The sequence below is a fragment of the Eulemur rufifrons genome, chromosome 29 (genome assembly GCF_041146395.1).
Source record: "Eulemur rufifrons isolate Redbay chromosome 29, OSU_ERuf_1, whole genome shotgun sequence".
NCBI lineage: Eukaryota > Metazoa > Chordata > Mammalia > Primates > Lemuridae > Eulemur > Eulemur rufifrons.
The window spans coordinates 68,885,001-68,907,500 of record NC_091011.1 but is presented as its reverse complement, the minus strand read 5'-3'; the positions used below and the strand labels follow the sequence as shown (position 1 = coordinate 68,907,500).

Below are 22,500 nucleotides of genomic sequence, written 5' to 3'. Positions count from 1 at the left end.
ACCAACTATCTTGACTAAAAAAAAATCTACCAATTGAACTCAACAACTATGAAATAGCCAACAGTTTGAGTAAAATGACCGATGAACCAACTAGTTATTACAGTATCAACGAGACATGTTCAGAATTTTAAACATTTATTAAATCTAATGTTAATATTCCCACAGTACCTTCTAAAATATACAAACAAAATCTTCTAATGAGATTACTCTGAAAGTTCATATTCATTTAATGACTTTTATTAAAAAATGACATTTTGATTTAATAATAGTTATAAATTAAATTTATAATTTTAGATTTTCCTGGTTTAATCTGGGATTCAGAACATTTTAGTGAATGCTAAACTCTAAGTACTAGAAATAATTAGAATAAAATCCAAAGGTTAATATAATAGCACCTTTTTCTAATTAGGTTTCATAATGACCTGTGAATATTCAAAACTTTCAAGCCTAAACAGCTGAATATTTCTAAATAGATATTGAGTAACTGTTAAGATACATACATAGATATCTAGCACTCTTGCCCTTGAATCAATTAACATTATTTTGGACATCCTGTAATTTTAGCTAAAGATTTGACCTCTTGTATAGTGGTGTGTTTTAATATTCTTGCCCTGAGAAGACCTAGAAGGTCCCTCTACTCTGTTTCCTAATCTGCTCTACTTCCACTATCTCCTCAGCTAAAGCACTGCAAAATCGTGTGTATCTGGTTCATTTGGGTTATTGGGCTGGATTTTATTTGAATAAAGAATCTTGTGCTAAAGTCTCAAGTTTCTAATAAGGAAGAATAACAAGTAGGGTGTATTATTTAAAAACAAGCACACGGAGAAAAAAAAAATTGCAGGATAATTATAAAGGTATTTTGCATTGCATTCTCAGAAAATTTTAACATACCAAAACTTTATTTTATTATGTCACTTCCCTGTACAAAAATATGTCTGAACTGAGACAGAGGGGGCTGAAACAGGAGTAAGCCAAGACCCTTTAGCCATTCTCAAAAACCTGTGATCCGGCCTCAACCCACCTATGTACAACAGTATTTCTGGATAACTTCTACTCCAGACTCAAAACATCATCTTAGAAACGTTGTGCTCAGTTCCTATTCCAAGTCATTCTTCATGCTGACTCAGCCTGTGCTTTCCCTATCAAATCTCCATGCACACACAGAACCTGGAAGTCCCTCCTACTTTGTTCTACCTATTCACATCCTGTCTACCATACAAGGACCAACTCATATCATGTATACTCCCTAAAGGCTTTGTTTGACCTGTCCAACTTGCACTGATTTTCTACTTTAACCCTCCAAAGCGTTTTTGTTGATAATTCTGATGCTCAAAACTACAAAATCTTTGAATCCTACAACTGTACCAAACATAAAGATATTCTTATTTAATGTTCCCATTTTTCATATCAGAAAACAAGTGACTTTCCAAGTGTTTCTGTAGAGGCACAGCCAGGACTAACACACATGCTGGACTAGAGAATGTTTCTTGAAACCTTGCTATTTCTGCCATTCCATGTTGTCTTAATCACACGCAATGTCACTTAACTCTTTCTAGTGGTAGTTGTACCTTGTCTTGCCAAATGGACTGTGAACTTCACAGATTAGGAGACCTTACACGTAGCAAGCACCCAGTAAACACATGTTGATTGAATAAATTATGTGCCATCAAGTCATTAAGAGTTTCATTTGCACTAATTCTAAAAGGGAAAATTTCTCTTTGGAATTAAATATTCTTGGAATTCTTTTCATTCAGAAGTAGTGAAAAAGGTATCAGAGCTAGGAAAGATGTAAATAAAATTTTCCTTAATGGCTATAGTGTTAAGCTGTCAATTTATTATAATAAACCAAACGAAAGTCAATCATTACTAATGTTCATTTTTTAAAAGATTTAATTGCCACCAACACAATGTCAGAGAAAGAAACAAAAAGTAGCAAGAGAAGTTTGAGCATCCCAGAGAATAAAACTGCTTGAAAGTGACAGCACCTCTTGGTGGAATCCTTTAAAAAAAATAAAATTTCTATTATCTCTATTTTTATTAGGTTTCTTATTTTTGGAACTCAAAGTGCTCCATGTTTTCACTTGTCATGTTGTATGCCAATTCAAAAGAAACGGAACACAATGAAACCACATGCCTTTTGTGGGTTGCAAGATGGATAGGGAATTAGTCTCTTCTTATGGCCATTAGCAATATCTTTCTCTTCTTGTCCCCATTACAGGATATGAGAGCCATTTAATTTATTTCTGAAAGAAAAGGTGGATATCTCTGTAGTTTCATGTTTCCAAATTCTTCGAGGTGCCGTGTGTTATACCATCACAGGATAATTAGGTTTTCTTCCAGGAAAGACGCTTCCCTCCACCACAGAAACATCCCTGACAATTCAAATAAAATGAAACAATCCCTTTAAAGAAACTCCCTCTTTCTTCCCTGCTCACCATTTCTTTATTATGGATCCTCTCCTCAGGTGGAATTATCTAAAGGTTTTTAATTATAAGGGTGTAATTTAGCACAATAAATTTTATGTACTTAGTATTTTGATTAACTTGTAAGTGTGGCATAAAGTAATACTGAATAGTTTAGGCACCTCATTTATAATCTTTAGTCATGCAGCAGTGGTTAAGTGGTTAAGAATATAGTGGGCTTTGAGGATAAAATGCTCAGGTTGGAAGTCTGCCTCTTTTACTTCCTAGCTATGTGACCTTGGAAAGCTACTTAACCTCTCTCTACCTCCGTTTCCTTACCCATAGTGCAGGGACAAAAAAAGTGCCTACCTTATACATTTGTTGAGGGTTAAATTATTTTATATACATGGAAAACACCTGAAACAGTGCCTGGGTCATAAGTGACCAATAAACATTAGATACAGTCATGATACAATTATAACCTTATATATTTTTTTGAAGAAGAAGATATGGTATGAATAATAATTTTTAAACATTATATGAGCTTAATTAGCTCTAAAAAATGTTTCAGTCCTGCTTCCCAAAGTGGTATTTTATTACTGTATCAGAAAAGTCATAAAACAAAGACATATTTGCTTCACATATCAACTAACAAGCATTAGTGTTATTAATGATTACCTATATTTCTTTAAAAGTATATTTAAAGTAATAAAAGGCACAAAAGAACATAACATATTGCTATAATTATTTCAAAAACTTATTTACCAACACGTTTTGGATCACCAAAATACTAAGCCAAAAGCCTAGGTTATGTCTCAGATTACATTTTAGATCAACATTGGAAAGTGAATTTCAAAGTAGTAGGGCCACCACTGAAATGCTTTGTACAAAGAGCTCCTACATTTATTCTCCTCAGTCATCCATCACAGTCCTCATCATTAGCTTGTCATTAAAATCATTAACATACATGCATTGAATGGGACAGGCCTACATCACATTTGCTATGTATGTTGGGGCTTATGAAATTCTGATAATATATACTCAGCTGGAGAAATCTTAAATAGATTTAAAATGACTAAACAATAAAAATTTTAAGAGATGTAGGCCGGGCGCGGTGGCTCACGCCTGTAATCCTAGCACTCTGGGAGGCCGAGGTGGGCGGATCGTTTGAGCTCAGGAGCTCGAGACCAGCCTGAGCAAGAGCGAGACCCCATCTCTACTAAAAATAGAAATAAATTATATGGACAGCTAAAAATATATATAGAAAAAATTAGCCGGGCATGGTGGTGCATGCCTGTAGTCCCAGCTACTCGGGAGGCTGAGACAGGAGGATCCCTTGAGCTCAGGAGTTTGAGGTTGCTGTGAGCTAGGCTGACGCCACGGCACTCACTCTAGCCTGGGCAACAGAGTGAGACTCTGTCTCAAAAAAAAAAAAAAAAAAGAGATGTAGCAATATATATATATATGCCTGTTAGAAAATAATTTTTTCTGCCAGAAATTCCTTTAAACTGTGGATTGAGTAAAGTCCCCTGTATCTGTAGTGATGTAGACAGCATCAATCTCACTTTGATGGGAAAATCCAATAACATATTACCATTATCTCCTATTGCCAATCATTAACTTAACAAAAATTTATTGAGTATCTCCCCTATTTAAGGCACTGTGAGGCTTTTAATGTGTATCAAAGAACATGTACTCTACCATGAGAGGAGTATATACTCAAAAACTACAAGATTGCCAGTTCTAAGTGTCCTAAGTAGCAATTAAGTGATACAGAAAGAGTTAAGAGTGGAGAATGATTATTTGCCACTAAGAAGATTTCCAATGCTCTAACAGCATTAAAATAACATGTGTATTCCTAATGGAATTCATTAAAGACAGTAAAGTAAGAGCAAGTTCAGATGGACATGAGAGAAATTTTTTGACTATTCTGGTGATAAAACCCTTTCTGGATTCGAAAATCTAATTCTAGATGGTTCAGATATTCATCATATCATTTTCCCCCAACTGATTTGAAATTTGTGCACTACTTTCTTCAGCTTCAGAATTTGAGGTTTTTTTTTACAGATTAAACTTCAGTCCTTGCTAAAGCCCTTAATACTAAACAAAGTGGAAACTACTTTAAACAAATAGAATTAGTTGTTCCCAGGAATAAAGCCGATGAAAACATTTGAAACATCAAGGACTTAGTTTTTTAAAAACTCAGGAATGAAAAGGAGGAAAAAATACTAATTCTGTCCATGAAATAGAAGACTTCTAATTCAACTATTTCTTTTTAGTCTACTACCTACTATTTACTACAGAACAGCACTGCTTTATGTTTCTTGCTTAAGAAGGCATAGCCATCTCCTAATCTGATAAGATTAACACTGGGGAGAATTAGAAAGATATTTGGAACTTCTTTTATAATTAAAGGAACAGAACTGTTTAATGATGGAGAGATAGAAAGTCTGTTATTATTCCCTGAGGGAGGTACAAAGTCAATAACTAAAATAGAAGTACTTTAGGAGGATAAAAGTTACTTCTTCTTAGAAGCGGAAAAAAAAAATCCAGCCAATAGACACTGTGTATAAACCACTGGTCTAGGGGCTTATAGTGACAAGGGTTCCTTTTCTCATGGAGTTTTCAGCCTAATAGAGGAAGTAAGACATACACACAAATAACGTTGATACAAGGCAGAATGTGATCATTGCCATAGTAGATGAAGTGTTATGCAAGGGGAGATAAATTCTGACAATGCAATCAGTGAGTACTCTGTGAAAGAGGGAGGTATTGCTTCAGGTAGCTTTGACATATGTGAAAACTTTCATTACACAGAGATGAGAGAAAGGACATTCTGAGTGGAAATGGGGAAAATGGAGAATCTTAGATGTGTTATGGGAATGCTGAGGGTACACTGAGGCCATGAGGGAAGGAGCGGTGGTAATAAAAAACAACGTTAGAAAAGTAGAACAAGGTCAGATGATGAAGGGCCTTCAGTTGCATTTTACAAAGTTTAAACTTAATCTCTACCAGCTGAAGGGCTATTGATAGTTTTGGGGCAGAAGAATGAAAAGATAAAAAGGTTTTAGGAAGGTTAATTTGCAAAGTGTAGACTGAGTGTAGGACACTGGAGGTCGCGTTACCAGTCAGGAGCTCACTAAAACAATGTAATAAGGAAATGATTCTTAGAACTAAGGTAGAAGGATAGAAACAGTGGAGAGAAGTGAAGAATTCAGGGTATAGGTTATGGAGTAAAAGATTTTGTGTGTATTACTCTTAAATTTATATATATGTGAAATATTTCCCTTTTATACTCTACCAAGGAGATAGAAGATCCTTTTGAAAATTAAAACATACCTGAACTTTTCATAACTCTCACGAAATTTTGATGAATTTTTATATTTGTTGTTTTAATTGCTCGAGGAGGAGGGGAAGTGGATCTCAGAAAGTTTGGATATTAGAAAGTGAAGATGAAAAGATGTTGAAAACGAATTTCACCACAGTTCTCTTTGTGATTAAAATGTTATTAGCAGTAATAGCCACAATAATATTGATACTTGGGATCTGGAAATTTTATTTCTTTTTAATTTTTTGTCTGTTTTCTTATATCATTTTAAAGAAAAAAATATATTTTAAAACAATAGTAGGGCATCAAGTGTCGCTACTTTCTCAAGTGAAAAAAAAAATAATCTATTTCCAGAGAGGAGTAGCAAAAAAGGAAAGAGGTAAGCCTTTTTAAAAGTAGGTAATATATACCCTTGAGGGTCTTGCGGAGCATCTCCAAATAATTGGTAATTTTTTTTTTTTTTTTTTTTTTGAGACAGAGTCTCGCTCTGTTGCCCGGGCTAGAGTGCCGTGGCATCAGCCCAGCTCATAGAAACCTCAAACTCCTGGGCTCAAGTGATTCTCCTGCCTCAGCCTCCTGAGTAGCTGGGACTACAGGCATGCGCCACCATGCCTGGCTAATTTTTTCTCTCTCTATATATTTTTAGCTATCCAAATCATTTCTTTCTATTTTTAGTAGAGACGGGGTCTTGTTCTTGCTCAGGCTTGTCTCAAACTCCTGACCTTGAGCAATCCTCCCGCCTCGGCCTCCCAAAGTGCTAGGATTATAGGCATGAGCCACCACGCCCAGCCAATTGGTAAATTTTTAAAATGCCCCTAACATATCATCAGCTTGGAGATTAACAGACTCTAAGACATGCCTCCCAAATCCCTGTCCAATTGCGTCCTGTAGGGTATTCCTCTCTAGGTAGATTGCCCATTGCTGAGGGGAAAAAAAAGTTATTATCTATTCTTTGAATGAAATCCATGCTTTAGTCATCTTTGCTCATATCCTCAGATCTTTCACATCTATCCTGTCTTTTCTCATCTCTGCCTAACACTAGGTTAATATGTTTATGACTGCTATTTTTGTAGGCAAAAAACAGTCAAATGTCAACAATTTCATAAAGTTCAACCTAAAAATTGACTCCATGTTAAGCCTAACACAAAGCCACACCCTCCATGAAGTCTTTCTAATTGCCTTTGTGCATGTGTATGCTTACATCTTCGACTTCACAATTTGTTTACAGCTCTCCTCATACTTTCACTTGGTCTGTATCACTAGCTATGTATTTATCCCTCTGTTAGAGTTTTACCTCTGTAGATACAGATCATACTCCAGTTTCTAGCAGAGTGTGTTGCACAAAATAGGTGCTTAATAAATGCTTACACTTAAATGAATGAAACTCATCTCTGGACCATTCAACCTTTCAAATCTCTACTTGAAGGAACTGCAAAGTAGCAGTTGTTTTTATACTCTAGCTTAATTTCTCAGTTTTATAACCACCCTCAGTAATGATATACACTCAAAACACGGAGAACTAGCTACGGTGATAGACTGATTTGTTGCCTAAAGAAATGTGCTGCCTCTTTTGTTGTGAAATTTATAAGTAGCTAAGGCACCAAAAAAAGGCAAAAAATGTTAATGTTTGCCTACACCCTGAAGCAAAGAGTCAAATTATAATGGGAAAGTTTATCGTTTTAGATTACCATCAGACAGTATATTCCCTGGAGGAATGTAAATTGTATTCACTTTCTCCTTATTCAAGACTAAGCAAAAGGTCCTATAAACCAATGGTCCCCAACATTTTTGGCACCAAGGACTGGTTTCATGGAAGACAATTTTTCCATGGGCTAAGGAAGGGGAGAGATGGTTTCAGGATGATTCAGGTGTATTACATTTATCGTGCAGTCAGACCCTCTGCTAATGATAATCTGTATTTGTAGCACTGCCCAGCACAGCATCACCGCCTCAGCTCCACCTCAGATCATCAGGCATTAGATTCTCATAAGAAGCACGGAACCTAGATCCCTTGTATCCCTACCGCGCAGTTTACAGTAGGGTTCCCAGTTTACAGTAGGAATCGCACTCCTATGAGAATCTAATGCCGATGCTGATCTGACAGGAGGTGGAACATATGCGGTGATGCCAGTGATGGGAAGTGGTTGTAAATACAGGTGAAGCTTTGCTGGCTCACCTGCTGCTCACCTCCTGCTATGCAGCCTGGGGCGGGGGGAGGTTCCTAACAGGCCACCCACCCACTAGTACTGGTCTGCCCCCAGGGGTTGAGGACCTCAGCTATAAACTGTTCCTGTTTTTCTTCAATAAAAAGGTGCTATGAATAAAGTTTTCTTAAACTGAAATGTTCAAAATCTATTTAAGTCAATAGACATTAGATGGTAGAATTACAATAGTGTTTTGTCTTCTGTGCTTACTTAGATATTACCAAATGTGATGACTAAAATATTTACATATTGTCACCATTCATGATTCAGTGGCATAATGTAAATTTGATCAGACCTTTTTAGAAATATAACATTTATCAATGCCATGAATCTAACAATAAAAATTTTGTCTTAAATTTTTTTATTGGTGTCAACAAATGCTGTGAAGAAAATCTTATGATTTATGGCCCATGTCTACAATATAAGCAATTTCAGGCAACGTAAGGTTGATTTTACCAAACATTTACAAGTCAATATTAAATGGTCACCTAGATATAATTATTTTTATGTGTTTTACTGATTATAGGCACTTCTTTTACATGTTTTCTTTTCTTTTCTTTTCTTTTTTTTTTTTGAGACAGAGTCTCACTCTATTGCCCAGGCTAGAGTGCCATGGCATCAGCCTTATGCTCACAGCAACCTCAAACTCCTGGGCTCGAGCGATCCTCCTGCCTCAGCCTTTCAAGTAGCTGGGACTACAGGCATGCGCCACCATGCCCGGCTAATTTTTCTATATATTTTTAGCTGTCCAGATAATTTCTTTCTATTTTTAGTAGAGACGGGGTCTTGCTCTTGCTCAGGCTGGTCTCGAACTCCTGAGCTCAAACAATCCGTCCGCCTCGGCCTCCCAGAGTGCTAGGATTACAGGCGTGAGCCACCATGCCCGGCCTACATGTTTTCTTTTTATAATCCTAGATATTTGAGAAAATTTTCAATACATTTAACATAGTATACCTATTAAAAGTAATAAGCATATTTTAATAAAAAAAGATAAATCTTTTTAAAAGTCCCATAAAAATGATTTTTTAACCTTTTCCCTTGCTCTAGCACACCTGAAGGCTATAACATACTTCTATCAGTAATCGTGCATCATTACTATAAAAAAAAATGTTACTCTCCAGATAATATTAAAAAAGCTATCTTCAGAAACAGTGTTGGGGCTCAGATGCTTCAATTTTACTATGGAAACTGATTTTATTTGACCCAGTATGGCAGTTTTTATCCAATAAAATGAACGTATATACACAGTACTTTAAGAAACACATTGAATGTACTGAAATATGTGTAGCCCTTAAACCATGCATCTGTTTTCCACTCAATATAGACTTGCTCAAGTCTTTGATTTTAAAATGTCTTGATCCTTATTTCAACTTACTTGTAGTTTGGATATCTTTAACTTATGTGGAATACATTAATTAACTCTAATAGAAAATGTTTACAATCATACAAATTTTCTTTGTCTCTTATTTACTGTTAGGTCTTAATTGTTGATTAATAACATTTAAAAATATCAGCATAGACTGAGTATTGCTATAGTCATATGCTCTCCATTGATCTGCATATGTTTTGACTATTTCATAAAATAGCATCAACAATTTTCTAGATAAAAGAAAATGTCAGGACAAGATAAGGTTTTCTTTTAACCATCTACAATCTTTATTTAGTACTTGGCAAAAGGCTGTTGAATGAATAATGATCACTATTAGTATCTGACCATTTAAAATAATCAAAACATATGATTAGCATTTTAACTATTAATTTCATATGTGTTTGAACCAATTTTTTTTCAGTTAGTTCCACTTTGCAGATGGCAAAGCCCTCATGCTTACTATATAAATATTGGTGTTTTGAAGATATAAAATGAATTCCAAAATATAAGCACAGGAATCTTTAAGATAGGTTTTATTTAGGTTTTATTTCATGAGGCTCAATCGCTCTTGCTCAGCCTGGTCTCGAACTCCTGAGCTCAAACAATCCATCCGCCTCGGCCTCCCAAGTGCTAGGATTACAGGCATGAGCCACCATGCCTGGCCTGTTTTTGTTTGCTAATTTGAATAGCTAACTTCTATTGACTGATGATATCTTGGAAGATACAATCACATCAAACAGGAAATACCAAAAAATGTCATTTTTTTAAAGACTAAGTTTCATAGGAAAACTAGTAAAATAATTGATGCTCACTTAGCAAGCCTATAAAAATGGAGATTACTCAATTTACTCATTTCCTTCTAGTATATGTAAAAGGAAATGATATAATTGTATTTGGGATTTGACAGTAGATTCACAAACACTGCAAGTTTATCTATCTCCATTTGTATAAAATCAGGTTGAAATGAGAAACAGTTCATGTTTCTTATATCTATGTAACTTTTAGAGAAATATTTTGTTTTCCCATTTATGAAGTATTTGTTTACTAAACACATCACAGAAATAAGCTAATATAAGTGGCATTAAAGATTTAAATAGAAAAGTTTACATCTAAAAGAAAACATTTTGTTAGTACTTTTTAAAATGAGAGCTGATCTTAGGATAATGTGAGTAATTAAATAAAGTTATGTATGTAGTCATAAAGAAATTATTTATTTTATTCAACTTAAAATATCATTTTGAAATGATTTACCAAATTTTTCCCACAAAAATTTAGATTTTACATTCTAAATTTAAGCACACTTTAGAGAAATATCTAATTCTCTTAATTATATAAGTGAATAGAAGGATAGGTAATTAAAAACAACTAGGAATGAAAATTTTGTTCTTATTTTGTCAACTAAAAATTTATAAAAGAGGTTCACTTACATGGTTCAGCTTTATTCCAATTTCTTATCTTTCAAGATTTTCTCTTTTGTAGATTAAAATAATATTCGACACACAAATTCTAGTGTTGAATGAATGGATCTTCGTTTTCATTTGAATGAGTTTGCACATAGCTGCTGTCACTAGGACAGTATTCAGAACCATCTCTTAGATTCTACAGAAATAAAAATCCTCCTTATATCTTGATGAAAAGGAAAATATTCCTTCTTACATAAATGTGCAAACTATGAAAAGGGGATTCAAAAATTGGAGTGAACAAATGACTCCCCATTCCATACATACCTTGTATAATTGGCTTTATCCAGGATATAAGTAGAAAATACCCCACTATATTTCCCATACCTGTTCTCCCTGGCTAAAGATAACAGCCAAACAAGTTTTAATTTTCATCTTAAAGCCAGATACAACTTTAATACTAATATATTTAACAAATCTTATTCTCCCTTATTCCATTTTCTAAAAAATATAGCCATTTAGCATTTGATTGCAAAGGAATATTATTTTCAGATAATTGTAACAGAAGTTTTCTTTCTAAGACATATTTCCATTCTTAATGATGCAATTTATAATTCTATCTTCTGTCTCAATAGATCCGACCCCAATGGGGAGTTCCAAAGTTCCGTTTAAAGTCAATACCAGTTCTAAGAAATATAACCGAAAGATGGATTAAGGTTAATGAAACACAATTTTATAAACTACATGTGTATATATGTGTATCATATCAAAATTTCTCTAAGATTTCCTGCCCTTACCTTCAACATTATATTGCAATTTATTTAAATTTATGCAACATTGTTTAAAGAAACTGGATTAAAGACTCACTCTCAAATGATTTCAGATAGTTTTGCTGTAGTGCTGATTAAAAAGAAAACAACAAAATTCTTTAAGATTTACCACTCTATTTGAATTTACAAAAGTGATAGATGTGACCAAAACAGTTGTAATAAAATGAAAATATGGATGTAATTACTTTGATCATCGATGAGTACAAATATATTGTACGCAATCTCAGAATCGAATTAGCTGCCCATTGACATACAGTTGGTACCATTCCATGTTGTGTCTCATAAAGGAAAACTTTCAATACACATGCACCTCTAGATCTAAGGACCTTTATATTTCGAATCTGTTGGCCATAGAAATAAAGGGAAAGTCTAAATTACATCTTGACACTTGGCTATTAAGTCAGCACTGCTGCTGCTCCATTTCCACTTTGAACCATTAATCCCCAAGTTGTGGGTTTTGCCTTATTCCTTGGAAACCTTCAGTCAGAAATGGGACAGGTAACATGAGTAAATGGGGTCTATGTCCCAGTGTCTCTCTAATCACCTGTTAGATAACTTGGGTTCTGGTTCCTTGAAGAGCTCGACCTCGAAGTGCTATTGTTGGGCCCTATGTCTGTGGCTAGGCCTCTTGAATGTGGCTCACCCATTTTTCTGCTCTGTTATCTACTTCCCATTACCAAACTGCCCTGATGGAATGTTCCCCATCCACTGCTGGGTATTGGTGAAGCTGTCTCTTACGGTATCTTTACAGAAATTGTTTTCTACTTGGATTGCATATGTGCTGTGCTGAAATTATTCCTTTGTTCAAATTAAGCTATAGACCTTACACACCAGTTTTCTTCTGAACTATGCTTAGTTCTACTCTGTGAGTTCTAAAAATGAGAATGTAACAGGGAGTAAAATAGTATGTACCTTTTATTCTAAATGTAGCGCATTATGTCCTTCTCTGACTTGCTAATTAACAAAAGGGACCTTAGATTTAATGTTGCAAATATATATTTATCAATAGTAAGATAACATTATGTGTCCAATAACTATTTTTTCTCCTGCCTTTTAAGTACCTTGTTGATGTTACTCCATTTTGTCTTCAAAATAAAGATGTTGAGCAAACTAAAGAATGTTCATTTCTACTAGTTATATTATACTATTTGATCATCTGTTGCTTATATAAATTACATAAATTATTTAATTCTATCCTAATGATAGAAACTGCTTTGGAATATAGTAACCCTTCGTTTTAAACTGTGTTTATTGGTGTTGAAATATTCAGGTACAATGTGGTAGTTACATGGTAAATTTTAAATTCTGCTAGTCAAAATGCATATAATTTTAACACATATTAAAACAACTTCTTACCATGTAAATTACCTTCACATAAAGTAATATTCTGAAATGATAGTTGACTTTATAAATATCTTTACTAATAAAATGCCTATAGTTGTCAAATATACATCCACTTCCCAGGCCCTGTCAAAAGCTGAAATTAAAATACCATAAGGGTATATAAAAGCTTTATTTTTTCCCCCATACTAGAAGTAGAAAAAAATTAGACTGAAGCAATATTCATTCTTTAACAATTCAATGACTTTTCGACCCTTAGAGAAAAGAAATTTTTAAGGCTTAAATAGTATTAGTGCAAATGAAGATGTATCTTCTAATAAAGTTATGTTCTTTAGATATAAAACAGAAGCAGTAAGCTACAAAACTGTCAGCTAAAAGTTTTCTGACACGCTTTGCCTAAATTGTGGGAATTCACACCACGGATGTCAGATATCATCTGTATAGTTCTATAAAAATCCTTCAAAACCCTATAGGAACCCACAAATTTCCACAATTGGCACGGTGGGGATACAACACTTTTTAGCTGAAGGCACTGTATCTCTAGGAGGATCTTTTTATTAAGAGGAACTGGAATGAGTTGTAAGTGCCACATATGGGGCCTGGAATAATGTAAAAAAGAACAGCAGCTACTGATCCACACTTGTAGCACTTAAAAAAAAAAAAGATGAGATGATAAAGAGCTGGCATAATCATAAGTTCTGTACAATCACTTTGGAAAGAGATCTCAAAGCTAACTAGCAAAGTTAATGAAAAACTTTAGAGATTAAATAAAAATGGAATTAAATCAGAACAAAAATTATAAGAGGCCCAGAAATGGTAGGAAAAAAAATTAAAGGTCACTGAAAAATTGTTATTTAGAAAATCTGTGAAAACGTACGTGAGACCAAATAAAAATGCTTTTATGTTTAGAGTTTCATAATGCAACATAATGATCCAAAACATCAGCAAAAATAGTGCAGGCTTAACAGGAATGAAAACAATGAGAGAGAGCATTTCACTTGCTCAAGTTGTCAGTCACTTTCAACTGCTTTGCTGTGAAATACAGAGCCACTCCAATTTCAAATGCTTTTGTCCACAGAGAGATCTAAGGTCTGTAGGGATTTTTATATAAAATATCACCAACCAAAAGGTATAGGACCTGCAAATTCTACATGTGCCTACAAATAGCAATTTAAATTTTAAGGCAGCCAAAGAGAATAGAAGGAAGAAAGGTAATATTATATATGTGAATATTTTCATTATGTTTTATGACAATTCACAGTTTAGACTTTCAATACTGTTTAAAAAGTAGGGGTCTGGAAGTCTGTTTTAGCTGTCTGTGGAGACAAAATATTATCGACAGGAGAGGCTGAAGTGGAATATTGGAATGACTTAACAACTGAGGTTCTCAAGAAGCAGAGGATATTGTAAAGATGACTGGGACATGTGATATATAAAAAGTTCTGGAGCATGTAGAATATGGGTTTGACATGTTAATTAAAAAAAAAATGTAATCTGTTGCAATCCTGCAATAATACTACACTACTCCTTTTAAATGATATCTCAGTCTCTTATTTCCTTACCCTAACGTTTTGGCTACGTAAGGGCACAACATATTTATTTTCAAGTATTATATCCAATATATTAACATTCTATATAAGACTGTTATAGAGTAACAGTCTATTCTGTTAACCATAAAAGACTGTTAACTCTCAGACTTCAAATATTTGCCTTAATAAGAGGGAGAAAATAATAATCATCTGCAACTAGTATAGAATATTTAGCAAGTAGAACTTTGCAATGACATAAAGGCTAAGAGGATTCAGGAATGGCATATAAGAAATGATCTGAAAACTCAACAGTAGGAGACTCTAATAATCAGAGAGAAGAACGACATGACAATGGGAGGCTTTGTGCGTAAAGCCCTCCATACAAAACCAGCACGGGAAGAACATTCATTTTGATCTCTAGAAACAAAATTTGAAAATATGAAAATTGGAATCTCATTTAACATTTTATAAGAGGAAGAAAAAGGCAAATCTGAGCAAACTTATTGTGAGTGAGGAGAAATAATTGCTTAATAAAGAAGAAACAACCGAATTGAACTAAACATGGTGGGCACATCATTAAATTCCTCTTTTTGCCTTAGGTTGGGAAGGAGACAGGAAATGGACTGATTCTGTCGGTATGAGTTCACCTTCCAGGTCTAGTCAAATGTTTTCTTCTCTTTTTCGTTCATTTAAGTCTACCACATGGGAGAAGAAAGTAAGTTTAAATTATTTCTGCTTAAGCACAACATCAATCCTAACTTTTTAAGTAGTTTTTTTTAGAGGTAAATGTCTATATAAAATAGGAAGCTAAAATGATTTTTATCTATATTCTATCGAACTCTGGAAAGCCAAATAATAAGGGAATATTGGCATTGAGGTGTAGAAGGGAAGAGTATTATAAATTATAATGATACTCAGCTCGGACATTTAAAGGAAGTATACTTTACATTTCATACCATGGATAGTTCTACAACTCTTTGAACAGCAATCAATAATAACAATTTTAAAAAATCAAATATTTACTTTGAATCAACAAGTGGTTGATTGAAAAGTGCCAAAGTTTCAAAAATTATTGTGTAGAATCTATAAAATTTCACCTGACTTTAAACCTTTCCTACTTTTTGCTATAATACTCTTGAACATTCATCTGATTTATATTGCATGAATTTCAATCTTTATTTTTCATTTGGCTTTCAACAAAAGAGATAAAATTTAACAAAGTCTGGGAGGATAATCACAAATGAGGTGAAGAGGGCTGCCACTTTCTACTCACATAAATTTGGATAGTTATAAAATACATATTAATTAAATAATTAAAATTAAAAATACAATTTAAAAAGTGCACTCTACCAATATTTAGAAAAATATCTTAGCTCCCTCATAAAGATAAACATTATATTTAGTTCTGTTCTTTCTAAAATCTCTTTTGTTCTCCCTTCTTCAGGATCCTAAGAGAATCGTGGATTTTACTCTTATAGGTATCACCTTATGAAGTCAAATCATTTCTAATTAACTGTCACGTCCATTTGATTCTTCATAATATACTTTTATTGAATGCTTACTTGATATAGTAGAATGTGTTAGGGGTTTCATATACTATCATATATGGAAAACATAGTCTCTGTCCTTAAGGGACTTGCCATTAAGCTAGGGATATCTGCAAAATAAGCATGCGTGTATGCATGAACACATGTGCATGCACGTATGTGCACACATTCACACATACACACAAAGTGTTAGTTCCAAATAATGGTGTAAGGAGCAAGTTCTTTTGAGGTATGGAGCAGAGTGCACGTCCTGACAGCAAAATTACCTGGGAAAGCCTCCAGGAAAAATAGGACTAGTCCTATAAGCAAAGGTGGAATTAAGTTAAGTGAAAGCAGAGGAAAAGCTGAGAAAGGAAAGAGCAGAAAGTCAAATAGTTTGAGGCAAAATAAATGCACTAGTTTGGCAAAAGCGTTCATTCAGGGCACTCTGAAAGTAAAAATTAGAGTGGAAGGGAAGGGTTAAAATATGGAATATGGAATATGAGCGATAATTTGGCATCACTTGTTCACAAACAATTTTCAAGAAGCACTATACCATATCCATTCTATACTTTCTAATGCTCTAAAACATCTCTACCAACCTCAGGTACCCATATTCTACCATGTAGAATTTTACTATCATGGAGTTGAGTAAAAAGACTAAACAAAAACAAGTTTCAGTGTTTCTCCCTGAATCTAAGGATACTTAGGTTCTTAGATTCCTCAGGTAAAATTCTGAATTCTTCATTTTCCCTTTTGAACCTGTATTTTTGTGTCTTCTATTTCTCTCTGTTGACTTTTAAAGTGGCTATAATTTTTCCCAATTTTCTTCTTTGTCCCCAGGACTCAATCAGTTGTCCTGTTCTAGTTTTTCAGAGCACTTCTTGTGTGGATTCCTTGCTCTCTACTCCTAGTCCTGTACTTAAGTCAGACATTACAGACCAAGAATTAATCTCTGCTTCCAGTCTCTCCCAATTCCAGAATATCCTACCACACATGAGTTTCATTAAGTCATAGTTCATTCAGTACACTTTCAGACTACTCTTCTGAAAGCAAAGCTCTGATGTGTCAAATTCAAGCTCATAACATTAACAAGCCCCATATTAACCGAAATAAACACCATAGCTTGATATATATTTAAGTCACTCAACAGTCTGATCTTACTTCATATATTCTAAATTCTATTTTCCTTTATATATTCTAAATTCCTGTCAAGCCTAGTACTCAATGTTTTCTAGGCACATATCACAAGTTCCTGATTCTGGGTTGGTAGTATTCTATTTGAATTGTTTGTTGCTTCCAACTTCAGATAACATTTTCTTATCTCAAGAATCCTTTATCTCACTAACTCTGAGTAATATTCTCCCTATAATAAATACCTGTGTCATATTGTTTCACTTTTATAGATTTGCTTACTTCATGAATTATAAGAGGAGATGAGAGAAAAAGAAAAAAAGACTATCAAGGAAAATAACTGCAAACTTATAGAGTGCCTTAAAAAAAAGTATTAAGATGCAAAATACAGAAAAAAGGTTTCATATTGTTTGTAGTCTCATTTATACTGACAATGAGGTATTACAAGAAGTAGTAGAAATCAGTACCTACATAGGCAACATTATGAGAGACACAAGAAGCAATTATTATGTTGCAGGCACTCATTTTATTTGCAAGAATCTTACGAGGTAGGTATTGTTATTACTTACCTCATTTTCAGCTGAGGAAACTGAAGAAAGAAATGTTAACTGCCCAATCCCACTTGGCTATTAAGTGCTGAATCTGGAATTGGAACCCTGACAATCTGGCACCAGAGCCCATATACTGATACCATTAGGCCCTCCTGTCTGTTGTTTACAATTGCATCAGCATAAAAACCCCTCTCCAAAACAACAAGTACCATGATTTCATTTCAGGATGCATAAGTGTGCTACTTAAAAGTCTTACAAAAATCCTTTCACTTTTGTTTAATTTCCAAAGTACTTTGAAATGCATTCAATTATATGCAAGCAAATTTTGACTAAGAGAATTAGATTAATATTCCTTTTGTCTCGTAAAATATACAAAATTGCTTAAGATTATTTAAGTACAAGCATCTTAAGGCTCTATAAAGATGAGGATACAGAATCCTGAAGTGACACTCCATCAATATTTGACATCTAATAAACAAAAATTAATGATAGCAGAAACAGATACAAGAATGAATATCGACTCAATATTTAGCAAGATAATTAAACATTTGATTATAATTTATGTCTTTTGAAAAAGACAAAATTTGGGCTCCCTCTAGTTTTTATTTTTTCTGAAATCTGTTTCCAACAAGCCAAGGGAAGCTTTCCTTTTATCTATTGAAAATAAATGTAGGCATTGGTCACATGCTAATTCATATAAGCATAAAATGTCTACTATATTAGCTATGAGCATTTTAATTTTATAAACTCATAGCAGCAGTACATCAGACATTAAATATACCATTTTTAGATATTGTTTTACACATAGTATTATTTCTCTGAGATATTTCATAGTTAAACTTTAATTAAATTAATAATAAAATGAAAAATCTGAAATAGCAATTGCCAGTTGAAAAATACTGCTAACTTAACAATGTCATAATTTCGCCTAATTATTATTTCACTCTCTAAAATATATTGTTTAATAAACTATTTTATTAAATCATTAATTTTTTATTTTAATATTCTTAGCACTGGACAATTACATTTAAAAAATACTTCTTTACATATCCTCTATACATGGTTTATAGCAACCACTATATACTGCATATGAGCACAGGGAGTTGCACCAACAGCTTAAACACTTTTATTATGAACATCTTTTATTTCTCAGAAATAAGTCTTTTTTTAAAAAAGGGAAAACAGGATCTAACTCTTGTTTGCTCTTTAAAGTTTTATTGTTTTAGCATTTTATACAGGGAGTGAGCATTAGCATACTCAGGAGAACTGCTGAAAGTAAAAAGCCTCAAGCTACCCACTGCATGGCTGATAGGATAAAGCGGGGATATAAAAACTTTTGTCTGATTGCTCACTTTCCTTGTTTTAGAGTACTGCTACTCTCAGGAGCATATATTCATGTTCTTTCTACTTCGAGTTTTATTACTTCTTTTGTATTATTTAATACAACTAAAGACACTTCCAAAAGACAAATTTTTCCATTTTGAAGAAGTAATGGTTTGGAACCTGATAAAACACATTAATGTTCACAGTGTGTTTTCTGCAAAGGTGATAGAGTAAAAGTGCTATAAAGCAATTAGGCATATGATCTTAAAGACATTAATATGTCAAATAGAATAAAATGTTTAAAAAGTCAACAAAAATAATATCTTGTGAAAGGTCAAATGAAAATGGGCACATATAAAGGCCATATTTCTCTTTCAGATCTTTGACCAGATATTTAATGGGAAAATAGAGAAAGAAAGTATAAAAATGAAGGAAAGGACTAATCTTATCTCAATAACTTGAAATTAGAAGTATATGATGCTTAACTCTAGGAGGTATGGACGTAAGTTACAACTCCTCCTAACAGCTGAATGGTGTATACGCTTCATTACTCAGATTCTAATTTTTTCCCTCTGAATTCTAAGTTCTACTAGGGTCAATACTTTTTAGTAAACAAGAAACTGATATGCTTGACACTACTGAATAAGGCCAGGCATTTTTTAAAGTGTCATACACATTTCTGAAATCCACAATACATCAATTTTTAATACTTCTACTCTCTCAGCTCCATTAAAAAGATGGTAGGGGAAAGATTTTAGAGTAATTAATGATATAGTTAGCTGCTAAATATTAATAGGAATCGTAGTCTTGCATAAAATATAACATATAAACCTTGCCAATACAGACGCACCAGTAATTAAAGTTGAATATGTAATTACACTGATTTATAAGACAGGCAAAAAGTTACACTTTACTAGCTTCTATGTAAACTGTGGGTAACAGTTAAACTTTGCATTTTACGGTTTATAAAAATGGGCAATATCTTGACTACAGTTCATAAATGGTTTAGAGACCTGTAATAGTAGTAAAAATTACAACAACTTATTCCATCATGAATATTCCTATTGCACCATACAAACCAAACTGTGATAATGATCCATAAGATGCAGATTCATCTTAGCTGCTGCTTTATGCCCTAGAGAATGTTAGCAGTACTAAGAATTTGTAGAGGACTGCTAGGACAATAATTATAGGGTATTTGAGAGAATCTAAAAGATGTATTAAAACTAATTTTGATACACTTTTACATATATGAACATGGTACAGTTTAACTCCATTTAGACTTGTATTTTTAACTTATATAACATTAAAAACTTCAGAAGAATACTAAATTTTAGAAGCATGTGAACACAGGTTCCTCCCTTTAGGGAGTCTGTTAACCACACTTACATGTGTGGCTGAGGCGAGCAGCCTGGACTGCTGTTCCCATTGCTGTCGATGTGATCCAAAGAACCATTGAGGTCTTCGTGGACGGCCTGCAGTAGGCCACTGGATGCATTATTGATCAGTCCAGGATTGCTTAGCAAAGGTAAACTGCTCTCTGCCAAGGCAGCCTGGTGAAATGAAGAGGGTGTAAAATGACTTTTAAAACGCCCTTTAAAATAATTTTTAAAACATTTATCTTCCCTTAGCAGGTTCAAATCATTATATAGATATTTGAGAAGCATTTAAATAAAATGTATGGGGATACACAAAAATTCCTAATTGGCCACTGTGGCAGAGATGCAAGGAAATTAAGTATGATGTGAAAATATAAACAATAGCTCTCACAGCAAACTTTCTCACTCATATTTCAACCTTTTGCATAATTAAATGCTTAATTCTCTCATGTAGTAAAACACTGTAGTTTAATATAAGCAGTTGCTCTGCTTTTTAAAAATGACCAGAACTTAACTCAAAATAAAGAAGTCCTGACATTTGCCTCCTCTGCATAAAAATTATATATTATAATTAAACTTTAAAGTTTTTGCCACAAGCACCATGTTCCCCAACACTATGATGTGAAATCATTTATGACAGCCTGGATAAATATTAATGCATAGCCACATGCATTTGCAAAAGCTTCTATCAATCTAGCATTTGCAGGAAAAACGAGTGTTCCAGATTTTGCCACAGGGTGTCCTTCTTGCTTCTTCACATCAAAAGTAGCTTGAATTAGAACCAGTGCTTTCTACAGTACTAGGTACTACAACTTACTTGGTTGATAAACCAACTATTAAGAACAATCACAATCCTGCCTAAATAGAAAGCCATGCAAAAAAAAAAAAAAAAAAAAAAAAAACCCCAAAACATTCAAATGTAACAATAATGGAAAAGTGCACTTAATGATATTACCTGCAAACTGGCATTCAGAGCTGCTCCATAGCCTAAACTGGTAGGTATATTTTTTACTAAGGTTGGGCTTCTGAAAGAAAAAAAATATATAAAAATGATCAAATAAGTCACAATATAAAATATGTAGATATCAATAATCTCAGCTAAAAACATGTTCTTGCTTGTTGTCTGACACTACTAATCCACAGTGGATGTATCTAAGGCCACAGAAATGAGGTAAGAGAATTCAAATATATCATTGTCCACATATGACATATCAACTTGGGCCTGGAATATAAGGAATGAAACTTTAGACTATGGTGTGCAGGCAAAGTGAGCCATAACCTTGAGGATCTCTAAACCTGTTTCTAGCTATGTGAAGGTTTCATTTCCAAGAAGAACAACATTCATATAAAATTTTAAAAATGTAAATATACAACACAATTACCAATTTGATGCAATCAGGAAATAATTAATGGTTAATTTCTAGAACACCATGAATTAACATAACAAATTACCATAGTTAATTAAATGACAACATAATGGATTTACTATTTCTTGAATGCAGAAATTAGCACATACTTGACTACAGAAATCAAAACTCAAGGGCCAATAGTAGATAAATACATTAAAGTCATCTCTTCACATAAGGCAGTAGTGGTTTAGGAGAGCAGTAAATGCTACATGGAGTTAATGAGGCACAAAATGGGCTCCATTATATTTCTGACTTAAGTTTGGCAGCCTTGTTCTCCAGAAAAAAATAAAAATTCAAACTTCTCAGCCAGTAATTTTGTTTAACATATCTTGAGTATCTCAACTGTACTGTATAGAAAACAGTCATGGTTGGGGCAAAAGTAAGGCAGGTCCGAATAACAAAGTTTGTTTTGAAAATAAAGAGTATTTGGGAAAGAAAAATAATTATGTTTTTATAAAGTCTTCTCATAAATCCTTAATAAAAAGGTACTTTCAGGAATACTAGTATATGAACATTAGCTTTGTTTTAATACAGCCTTTTGTCTTCTACTAGAGGCTATGGTATAGTATAAAAACAGGCAGGTATCTCCCTCTAGAATGCATGTTCTATTCTGAAAAACAATTTTTTTTTGATGCAAGTAGAATGCTGAATCGATGTGAACAGTAACCAAAACAGTCTTGTGATCATTTTTATGGAAAAAAAAAATAGGTAGGATACTGTTGATTTATGCCATTTATGCCTAGATTCACAAAGGAGTTCATTGCCAAGGGAATGT

At 33.6% G+C, this 22,500-nt stretch overlaps 1 protein-coding gene across 6 annotated transcripts in view; it reads right to left on the bottom strand.

Moving 5' to 3' along the window:
* The window catches only part of FOXP2 (forkhead box P2), a 241,094-nt gene that overhangs the window by 4,593 nt on the left and 214,001 nt on the right, over positions 1–22,500 (bottom strand). For all 6 annotated transcript variants that reach the window (XM_069462525.1, XM_069462524.1, XM_069462520.1 and 3 more), the window contains 2 exons: positions 21,272–21,341; positions 20,327–20,490 (listed from right to left, as the gene is read on the bottom strand). In XM_069462525.1, coding sequence (XP_069318626.1) covers positions 20,327–20,490; positions 21,272–21,341 — 234 coding nt within the window. The remainder of the gene's footprint in view (positions 1–20,326; positions 20,491–21,271; positions 21,342–22,500) is intronic.